The sequence below is a fragment of the Haemaphysalis longicornis genome, unplaced genomic scaffold (assembly GCF_048455015.1).
Source record: "Haemaphysalis longicornis isolate Haplotype H1 unplaced genomic scaffold, Haemaphysalis longicornis Haplotype H1 scaffold_8, whole genome shotgun sequence".
In the NCBI taxonomy this organism is placed as follows: Eukaryota; Metazoa; Arthropoda; class Arachnida; order Ixodida; family Ixodidae; genus Haemaphysalis; species Haemaphysalis longicornis.
Genome location: NW_027526445.1, coordinates 191,530,884 through 191,542,230, shown reverse-complemented (window position 1 = coordinate 191,542,230; position 11,347 = coordinate 191,530,884). Strand labels below are relative to the sequence as shown.

At 46.3% G+C, this 11,347-nt stretch overlaps 1 protein-coding gene across 1 annotated transcript in view; it reads right to left on the bottom strand.

Moving 5' to 3' along the window:
• LOC144149820 (L-2-hydroxyglutarate dehydrogenase, mitochondrial-like) overlaps positions 1–11,347 on the bottom strand; it is a 106,296-nt gene that overhangs the window by 94,249 nt on the left and 700 nt on the right. Inside the window, exons 2-6 of the mRNA XM_077681482.1 lie at positions 10,372–10,508; positions 8,857–9,008; positions 5,367–5,498; positions 2,428–2,625; positions 491–652 (exon numbers count right to left, since the gene is read on the bottom strand). Coding sequence (XP_077537608.1) covers positions 491–652; positions 2,428–2,625; positions 5,367–5,498; positions 8,857–9,008; positions 10,372–10,508 — 781 coding nt within the window. The remainder of the gene's footprint in view (positions 1–490; positions 653–2,427; positions 2,626–5,366; positions 5,499–8,856; positions 9,009–10,371; positions 10,509–11,347) is intronic.

The following is an 11,347-nucleotide window of genomic DNA, read 5'->3' as shown; positions in this document are numbered from 1 at the left end:
CCGCTTGATGGGGGCTCGCCTCGAGCTTGTCTCGAGCTTGGATCTGCGATGTCAGTTCTAACTTCATTGTAAATATTGTAATGAAGTGTAAATATAGTGAAGTAGACCTTCGTCACCTATGTGCCTTCGATCAGCGAGCCACCTTCAAAATCATCATCATCGACCGATTTCAACTGATGTGCAACAATCTATGTACCAGGCAACTGTTCTGTTACAAGTCGCAACTGAAGGAATTGATCCCAACTCAAGCATAATCTCGAACCCACCAGTACTCCAAATCACCGTAAACTTACCACAATTCTGTCTGGCCAAATAGACCGAAACCAAGATTGTTTCACCATTGTTATCACTACTCTAATGCTCGCCTTGACACAATCACGACAGAAGTGGCTGGAAGTGCTTGGAAAAGGCCTGCAGCGGACGCAAGCACCCTGATGATGATGACGATGATGATGATTCTAATTCATAGCATTAATCTAAGCGGACTCACCGGGTAGATGTTCCCCCGAACCAGGCCTGCCTTCTCGGGTTTCAGGATGAGGTACTCGCCACGGAATGGAACAATCTTCGGCTCCGGATTGCAGCCGGACAGGGCAGCCAACTTGTCGGAGTAGAGCCCCGCGCAGGTGACCACATAGCGGCACCGAACAGCCTGGAATAACGAAGCGAGCGGAGGAAAGGAAGTTTAGGCTCTACACACAGGCAGGGCGACACAAACCGAGTGAGGAGTGCTAGTCAGAGCCACATCGAGGATTTCAAAGACGGCAATTTTTTGTTCAGCTGCCTAAATGAAAAAAACTTTGGTCCGTCTTCCGCTCAATTCAACTGCCCGGCCAAGAGAAACGTGAGAGGATGCTTGAGCACAAAGTATATATTTCGGTGACACTGTTCCAGACTACCAAAGCTGCTGCCACGGCTACTACTACCACACTACTCAGTGCAAAGGAAACGGCAGGTATATTTCAAGCAAAACATAAGTACACAATCAAGAGTACCAGAGGTATTTTAATTAAGAATACACAGTGGATTGGCTTTTGAAAAGAAACTAAACAAAAGAAATAATGTGTTGAAATGATGTCGAAGAGAGGCCAAATTAAAGCAAACACTAAAACAAAGCATATCGGCACAAGCTACTCCAAGCACAGGAGAAACACAGCTCGTAATAGGTGGCACGGGAGCAGTTCCAACACAGCAACATGGAACTAACTGAGCAAACCTTCTGGCATTCATCACTGGAGGATTGAGAGGGGAGGGGAGAAAGGCGAGAGCGTGAAGTGGCAGGGGCAGCACAAGACGATCACCTTTTGATGACATTTGCAGCGAAGCAAGGAGATACGCAACCAATTTTTCTTGTTATCGACAGTACTGGCATATACTGGCAGTACTGGCATATTCCTGGCATATTCTGGAATCACTGGATGCTTGCGATTTCGTTATGAACTGTCACAGCAAACAATATCCGTTGCAGTGCACATACCACTTCACCGCATTATTTTCCTTGTAACAGTGCCAAGCTGGCATTTTATGACCAAGAACTGCTCTACCGAGTCGTGTAGCTACCCCCAAGTGTGTGCCTCCTCTACCTTCTCTGATGACTGCGCTACAATGCTCACCACACCTTTAGAAACTGATGCACATTTTCTGTATTGACCCCCCCTCATGTAGGAACACTCTACCGTGTACAGAACCTGCCAAAGGCTGGAAGCCACAATGCTCGCTGCTGTACCAAAGCTTTCAGACACAAAAGGGACAGCCCTAAAAATCAAATCTAAAAACGGTGACACCAGAAAGCAAGGCCAAAAGTGTGCTGGGCCACTTTTGGAAGCGACTGGTTGATTGTTGGGCTTAACGCGCTGACGCAACGCAGGCAATGAGGCGCACCGTAGTGGAGGGCTACTTCGGATTAATTTTGACCACCTGCAGGGGATCTTTAACATGCGCCACAATCTCGTCCACACGGGCATTCTTGCTTTTCGCCTCCACCAGGAAAGCGGCCGCTGCGGCCGGAAATCGAACCCGCGTCCTCATGCTCAGTAGCACAATGCCTTAGCCACTGAGCCACCGCGGCGGGTGCACTTTTGGAAGCATGGTAGGATGGACTATCAAGCGATTCAGTGGGACACACACGCACAGTAGACTCCCATTAAGATAGACTCGGTTAGGATGAGCAAACACTTTACCTTTCTTACAATGCACAATCTGCGAAAAAAACGTCCCCACAGGGCGAATTTCTGATATAATGAACATGTTTTCTTGGCCCCTGCAAGTTCGTTTAATCAGATGTGCATTGTGTGCGTGACGAGGCAGGCGCGCGTGTTTCGGTGTGAATATACAGCCGACCACTGTCATAGCTGCCTACATTGTTTTCACCTTCACCCAAGAGAAATTCACCCTGAAGGCACTTTTTCCTCTCTTTAACTGTGGTACCTGCTTGTCGCCGACCACCCGAACGGGGTGGGTGAGGCCACCCGCTTTCGACTGGCTCTCGGCGACCACCTCCAGGGCCTGGACCGGGAAGTTGAGGAGGACGTCACCACCGAGGCCGACAAAGTCCCGGCCGTAGGACTGGGTCACCTCGCCCCAGTCCACAATGCCCGTGTGGGGAGACCAGAGCGCCTGCAGGCCCTGGGAGCACACACAAACAGGACAGCCGTTCACAACTGCACTCTCACCACCACCCCCCATTACCACAAAGCAGACTAAGACACTACACATTGATGCCATGCCTCGATTAAGAGTGGGGTCTAGGGTTCTTTGATGTTTGACAAAACCACGCGCACAACAGTGTTTTTGTATTTCCCGCCATGCAGCCAGGAATCAAACGTGCGACTGCACACTCAATAGAGCAGTGCCTTGGTTAATGACCCACTGCAATAAGTTCATTCATTATTGCCGCAACTTTCACCGCTTGCACCATCTTCCCGTGGGGAACCATGAGGAGAATGCGAAGCATCAAGGGGGTTCCGTATAGGTTCCACGGTGTTGCCGTTATGTTGTTTCATTTATCGGAGCACAAATGGGAACGTAGTGTGAACCCCCCTGTAGAGACAGAGAAATGTAGAGACAGCGAAGAGACTGACACCCGCGTTACCTGATCGAACACCTCCTGGTTCTCGTCTTTCTTTATTGCGTGCTCACGCTCCTACCCTGCTGCCGGCCCTCTTCGTCCTCTTTTCTGGTTGAGCTGCAAGGCGTGTGGCGCTTCCCGCCACAGGTTTCCCACGGTAAATTCAACATCCTCCTCTAAAGTTTTCAGTTCGTCGTTTCCGTTGACGCTCAGCTTCGCGTGCCTTCGTTGTATCAGTAGCTTCTTGATGTAGTCTGAATGAGTGAAGGACATAAGGCGCGTTCGTAGCACTTGCTCCCGTCTCGGTTTGTAGCGCAGTGGGAAGAGCGCCACATACCTCCTGTTGCGGCCAAAGAGTCGTGGGATCGAAACCAGGCGCCGCCTAACTATTTCTTTTTATAGTGTACCGCGCTGACGTCAGCCCGAACGCTGACGGGGCTGAAGAGATGCGCATGCGCAGTAGAGTGCGGATGGCGGACAAGGGAGGGAGCGACACAGCCCCGAGCATGAAATTCTTCGCATCTAAAACTCAACATTCAAATTTTGCAGGTTTAACGTTCAAAGCAACACCTGGGCTATAAGGTGTATTGTAGTAGAAGCTCCAGGTTAATTTAAACCACTTGGGGATCTTTAACGTGCATCAAAATCTCAACACATGGGCGTTTTTGCTTTTCACCTCCATCAGAAAAGCGGCCACCGCGGCCAGCATCGAACCCACGTCTTTCGGCTCACCACCACACCGTCTTAGCCAGTGAGCCACTGCAACAGGTCACTTGTTCGGATTAAGTTGTCTACTAATAAATATTCTGCAGCAGCTACTTTGCGCCATTCTAACAAATGCTTTGCCCTTGTTCTATTGCCCTGTTTTTAAACTTAAGAAGTGCAGGTCAGACGCAGCGAAACTTGGGAACAAGGCACGTTACAAGTCCAAACCACTAACTTCTTAGCAGTTTGCTCCCGCCTTTCAAACACGTTATGACGCCTAAGGACGGGAATCAAATGCACGCAATGTGGTAAGAACTTCCTGGCTACCACACGCTATTTTGAGAAAAAGAAAAGGTAATTTGCAGCGTCCTCCTGTTCTGGACATTCACGGCATTCTAAGTGGAAACTTGGGCATCGAGAAATTATTATGCTACTCACTCGTTGTGTGCCCCATTTTGAGTTTTGCCACTTTCCAGTCTACTTTCACACGCTGATATGCGCTATCTGCATTTTGACTCCTTTCCACAACACACTGATGTCATGCACTAAATACGCACACAATGGGGCCTGTGGTACCCTAACCTAGGCACAAAACATTGTACGCTACTGCAGGCAGCATTTCACTACGAACAACATCTACCACTTAAAAAGAGGAATAAAATACATACAGATTTTAGATCTCTTATATTAGTGAGGGATCCCATTCCCCACGATGAATTGTTTCCTCCAGAATTTAGTCGGTGAACATTTTTAGCACGTGATGCATTTAAGGATACTTCTAAAAACAAAAGGACAAGCTCTTGGTGCATTTAGAATTCCTGCAAGCCCACAACTGTTACAGAAACGAGTGAACAATACACATAAGCACGCTGATGATGAAATCAGCATACCTGCCATGTGAAGTAGCATTGAGTACATCAGCTATCCACAATGGCCAGTTAAAAAAATAAAATAAAAGAGGGGATGCTGTCCTTGCAGGCTTTAAACAAATGGACAACCTGTGGTATTCAATCCAAAAGCTACTCCCATGATTTAGAAATAAACCAAAATTAAGATAAATGTAGCGAGTTTGAGTCAAATACACGCACCTATACTGACTGATGCAGATAAGCTCAAGATTTTAAAAACATGTGGCTGCACTAAGCCATTGTATAGCAGACGACACCCATTCTATACTCAGGTACAACTTAAGAATGACAGTGGAAGTTGTCCCTGTGCCTCGTCACCACACCCGGCTGTTTCTGTGTGCTGCAGAAAAAGTGCATGACGGCGAGTGTTTTGAGCGTGGCACAGGCTATTTCGGGATTTTTCTGGACTTACTCTGCTTTTAAAATACTGCAGCGACAACAAACCGAGTACGTGAGACAAAGCAGGCGATATCAAGCATCGAGCATAATCTCCTTCCAAAACATGCGCACGTTGACATCCGGGTCCATCACTCCGATGAAGAGATACATTGCATGAGCTACTGCTGCTCTTACCTTGTACCCAAGTATAGTCCTTGCTGCATTACGAGCTGGGGTGGGGTGAGGATACAAACTTTTCACTGCTGAGGATTACACGGTAAGTTTTCCACAGGGTCTGGCCTACGTACCGTGCAGTTTGGCTCCACACTTCTGATCCCTTCAGCGTCCAGCCGCTTCAGGTCCTTCACGCCGTTCTTTATCCCCCTGTCCTCAAGCGCGTCGAGCCGGGGGACTTCCTCTGGAGTGACAGCAACGATGAGCTGCAAGAGAAACGAGATTCGTGACAACACGACGGTAGAATGGTTTATCTTGTACCCTTTTTTTTGTCACAGTGCCCATGGCATGGCAAATCAGCGACTGATATCATTTGGAATGACTGTCTTTCCAGCCTGTTAAGGGAGGGACAGGTGGGAAGGAAGCGTGTGGGGTAAACCCGGCCACCATTAAAGGAACCGAGAAGATGACACGCAAGTTTGCTTTATTAAAAAGACTGCATTGTCCAGTAACAACGCTGTCAATTTTAACGCAAACTTCAAATAAATAATCTAGACATTAGTGAAAAAAGATGAAACAGTGACAGATTGGGTCCTCGACTGTTCGTCTGTAGGTAGTTTCACAAGTGTGGCGGTGCTTTGCTAATTACAGTAAAGGTGTCTATGGCTAAAATCCAGCAGACCATCTCCGGCAACACAGCAATGTAAACAAGAATCGCACACAAGCACAGTGCCAGGTTGCGGCACCCATTTGGATTCTCGGGATCGTAAAACTGTGCACCACACCTTCAGCTGATGGGAAAAACTCACAAAAAATTAACAGAAAGTCCTAAGGCCTTGGTATTTTAGTATAAAACAGCTTATAATTCCTTTAAAAGAATGTCTTTCACGCAATGCATTTGTGTTTCAAGGTGAAGCCAACTTTAAAGGGGCCATGCCAACAAAACACGCGTTTGGTTCGTAAGATTGCCTCGTTATAATCATACTGACCCCACTTTAACGCACACTTCGCTCAAATAAGCTACCTAATTAGGGAAAAAAGGGAATGGCCATGCGACCCACTAGCTCATTTCCCACAACAGAACCTTTGGCGTCATATGCACAGCCAGTTGATTGGCTGGGGCCGGCAAAAGCAAACGCAAGCTAGGCAGGGCTTATAAGCTTGTAGAATGAGCTATTGGCGCCGAAATGTAATGCATATTCATTTTATAGCAGTAAGAATTGTGGGATAAACAGTAGAACAAAGTACACGTAAACATAGGAGTACCAATGCGTACTGCTGTTGGTTCTGCGAGCACTATTTGAACTTGGCTGATTGGCATAAGCAACACTGTCTTACGTGACCCTAATTGTCGAACATACCCCATGCTTCACGAAATGATTACTACCTACCACAACAAAAACAAACCAGGTGCAAACACGGTCAAAAACAAAGCAAAGGCATACAGTGGCCCTGTGTAGTATAGTGGCACCACCTAGGAGGACTAACGGTAAAAAGCTGTTTCTGCTGCAGACGAAACAGTGCACCAATGTACGCTTGAAGACCTGTCCTTGCAGACGTCACGAAACATACGATTTGGCAGGAGAATCAAAATTTTAACTTGAATTTAATAATTTCTCAGTGAATAAAGCATTGTTGGCTGTTGAACAGGCGCTGGGGCCAATAAAAAGCGCCATATATTTCGAATAGAACAAACAAGGAATTTTCTCTGCATCTTCAAAAAATGGCTTTCCCAGATTGAGTGCTGCTGTACAGTGAAGCCCGTCCATCTTCGAAGGGAGTATAATTAGAGAAAGTGGCTCTAACGAACGCTTCATTGATACGACCCTGAAAAAAACGATATGAAAATTAGCCGCCACGATGACTCTAACATCACAACTTTATTTACATTCCAAATTACATAGTTCGCCGTGAAGTTGCAAATATCGTGCAACACTCGTCTGCTGTCAATACATGGGCTTCCACGGGAGGCAGACGGACAGCCCCACGTCTGTCCACTGGAATAAGACTCTAGTTCGTCAAAGTTGAATTCAGGTAATTAACCAGGAAGAATGCTTAATCGCAAATTACAAACAAGCATCTTTTGCTTCGTGCACCGCTAGGACTACGACCGGCTCAAAGCACCACAGCTTCGCTGGTCACACTTCCTCACAGAGTGGAAGGGCGCTGTATTTTTTGCTTTCTTGTTTCGGCACACCACTACTTCCCTCGCATTGGTTTCCTTGCTCATGATTATCATGTATGATGTTTGTCTGCATTGCCATAACATGTGCTTCTAATTTAGGCCACCTCCTGTTAGTTTTTAAAAGGTTTCGTAAAAGACACCCCACGTGAAGCAACCTTTTTAACTAGGAAAAGCAAATGTCCGCATTAATGCAGCCTTGAGGCTACAGGGGAGAGCTCCACAGCCCCACAAGAAACCTTGCAGTTTAGTTAGTTTATGCTCAAATATTGTATGATGACTTTCCTTCGCAGCTGTACAAGGATGGATGACAATTTCTCTTTTGCTTCTTCCTCGATGCAATGCAGTACTGGGAAGGAGTGCAAAGAATGTGCCTATTTAATGAGTGTGGTTGCAGAATTTTATATTAATACGAATTAGACTGCTGATGAAATTGGAAAGAAATTGCCCGTCTCAATTACAAGCCCACATGTATGAAACGGCTAAGGGTACCTGGTTCAGCATGCTTAAAGGGACCATGCAGACAATATGCAAGTCTGTTTTATTCAAAAGATTCCGTGTTTTATAGTGATAGTGCCCCCAGCGCTTGCCTGGAAGCAAACGATGCTTTATTCATTCAGAAATTAATCAATTTAAGTTAAAATTTTGATTCTCCCACCAAAACGCATGTTTTAACGACATCTGCAATGACATCATCAGAACGGGTCTTCAAGCTAAACTTGGAGTGAAGCGGAGACTTGTTTACCATTAGTCAACCTAGATGGCACCACAATACCACTGCGAGCTGTTTTCTGCATTTGCTTTGCTTTTGACCATGTTTGTATCTGGCTTGTTTTTGTTCAGGGAGAAAATAATCGTTTCGTGAAACATGCTGCTTGCTCGACATATACGGTCCCGTAAGACACCATCCCTCATGCCAATTGGCCAGTGTCGGTTGAGACAACCCCAAAGATCCGCCTTGCTGCACAGCTAAAACAAGCATACCGGTGCCATACCAACAGCAGTACACATCGGTGCTTCTATGTTTACGTGTGCTTTCATAACTTCCCCTGTTTATCAGACTATTTTTACTGCTATAAAAAGAATGTGCCCTAAATTTAAGTGCAAATAGCTTATACGCTCTGCCTAATTTGTGTTTGCTTTTGCCGGCCTCAGCCAATCACAGCGCTGGCACGTATGACATCATAGGTTCTGTTGTGGGAAATGAGCTAGTGGGTCGCATGGCCATTCCCTTTTTTCCTAATTATATAGCTTATTTGAGCGAAGTTTACGTTATGAATGGTGTCAGGCTGATTCTAACCAGGCAGTCCTTCGAGTGAACCAAACGTGTTTTTTCTGCATGGCGCCTTTAAAGGCAGCCATAATCAAACAATGTACAAATGCTGTACATTTCAAGGCTGTAGTGAAGATGCATACTCAGGGCAGGTGAGGCATTCCCTTACCTTTCCACATTTCTTGTAAGGTATTTGGTGGTCATCAAAGTACTTGTAGGACAGTTCGAGGCCCCGCACACAAAGCCTCGCTTTTAGCGATCCCGGAGCGTAATAGATGCCAGCGTGGATAACACCACTGTTGTGGCCACTTTGGTGAGCAGCTGGAAAGAGGTGTGCAAATGTAAGACATACACATTTATTTGGCGTCCACACGTGAAACTCGTGGATAGCCGTACATCGGCAGCACCACCAAAGAGATTAAAGGGACAGACAATCGAATTTTGTCGAGTATATGCTCTCTATCATAAATAAAAGAGCATCCCTTAAAACACCTTAGCGCGAAATGGTTTTGCTGATAACGCCCTAGAACTTTGTAAATCGAAATTTTTAGAAATACTAGCCGTATGTGTCCTCCCAAAAAAGTAACCATGACACACAGTTGCGCGGCAACATACTTTTGTCTGTATGCGAGATGAAAAACGGTATTCAAAAACTTGTCCCCAGCTAAAAAAAAAAAAAAAAGGAATCGCAGGCTTTCTTATTACTTTATGTGTTTTCTTGTTCACTAGTCCATTTTGCATGAAGGTGCCATCTGTTGGGGTGAACGATAGGTAGCATAGGCGTGCGCACAGGGGGGGCAGGGGGGGCGGCTGCCCCCCCTAATCATCTGAAGGGGGGCGCCAAATTGGCCCATATTTTGCCAATGTAACACATTAAAGTAAAAATTTCTGCTCAGAAATATTTTGTATGTGTTGCAATTCTATCGCATTGAAATAAAAATTTGGTAACCATCCCTCTTTGCACAATTGCTGGAAAGCGGGGGGGGGGGGGGGGGGGGGGAGGAAAAGGGGGGGGGGGGCTTTGCCCCCCCTAATCGAGAACTCTGCGCACGCCTATGATAGGTAGAATACTGCCTTCATGTTGTGGAGGTCATCAGTTCGATTCTTTCCCAGCGTTTCGTTATTTTTTTTTTAAGCTGCCGTTGGTGTTTTTTCAATCTGAAAACAAATATTTCGGCAGAAGAAACGCCCCGGACTCAGACAGAATCGTCAAACAACGTACAACACAAGCAGGAAGCTCCTTCACTCGGTCTGTTTACTGAACACTGCCGTTCGACTCTGGACTGGGCATGGAGGTTCAGTTAGCCGCACTAAGAGCAACGCAGCAACGGCGGCGGTGGGCGGCGTGCAGTCAAAATTTTCAAAATACTGTTTAAAAATACGTATACAATTTAAACTTATTCAAATACTTGAGTTAAAATGTTTTCAATAAGTGAATAAACGCTTCAGCTGTTTCAGTAGCTGCAAGGTTTGCAGTTCATGTGACCGGGACACATTGTAGTATCAAGTTTTTACACTACGAAGTTAAGTGCCAAATTGAAATTATTTCCGCCACTTTGTTTAAACACTGCTTGTGGTTACCCCACTATATAAAACTCTGGCTTTCATATGGGCTAGAGAACATATACTCGACAAAAATAGGTTGTCTGTCCCTTTAAGAAAACACACGATGAAATCCACCTACCAAGTCTGTTCTCCTTTTCGACGACTGCAAACTTCAGTTTGGGGTGCCGTAACGACAGTTCCCGGGCAGTGGCTACGCCCACGATGCCTCCGCCGACGATGACCACGTCGTACTCCTTTTCCGACTTGGAAGAAGTGCTGGAAACGTAAGCGCAGAAAAAAAGAAGAGAAGAATCACGAGCCATTCCATTTCGTGAAGGTAGATGGCCAGAGAAATGGATGACGACATAGAGGTGACACACAATTTAGGGGAGGAATGAGAGAAAATAATATTTTTCTTGACCACTGATGATGGTCATCCCTAAGAAGGACACATGCATATGCGCACACACTTCCATTTTGGCTCTAGTGACCTTAGAAATAGTGCCTATTGGCAACTTTTATATTGATTGATTGTAGGGTTTAACGGGCCGACGCAACGCAGGCGATGAGACGCGCTTTAATGGAGGGCTCCGGATTAATTTTGACCACCTGGTGATATTTAACGTGCGCCAAAATCTCGTACACACGGGCGTTTTTGCTTTTCGCCTCCATCGAAAAGCGGCTGCCGCAGCCGGGAATCGCACTTGCGACCTCGTGCTCAGCAGCGCAACGCCTTAGCCACTGAGCCACCGCGGCGGGTCGGCAACTAATATAACTGAGATGCATATTCAAGTGATGACAGGTATAAGCTTGAGGTCCAAATCATGTTTTCAGCGGCGCGCGACCTTGGCGGTGACCGCGTGTTTGTAGCACACATACCGGCACGTTTCTGTTCCAACACCTCGCGATTCAAAAACACGTGCCATTGTTCTTGGAAACCAAAAATACGGGAGCCCTACCCATAAAAGCTTCTTAAAAAATAGCGGCTGTGGCTAACGTCAGAGCAGAATCAGGGTAGCGGCAGCGACGCTGATGTAAAAACGGGTCTCAGATCTTTGCGGGCCTGTTTAACCGAGTATCCCAATGTAATCTAAGCTCACTTAACCTTACTTGGC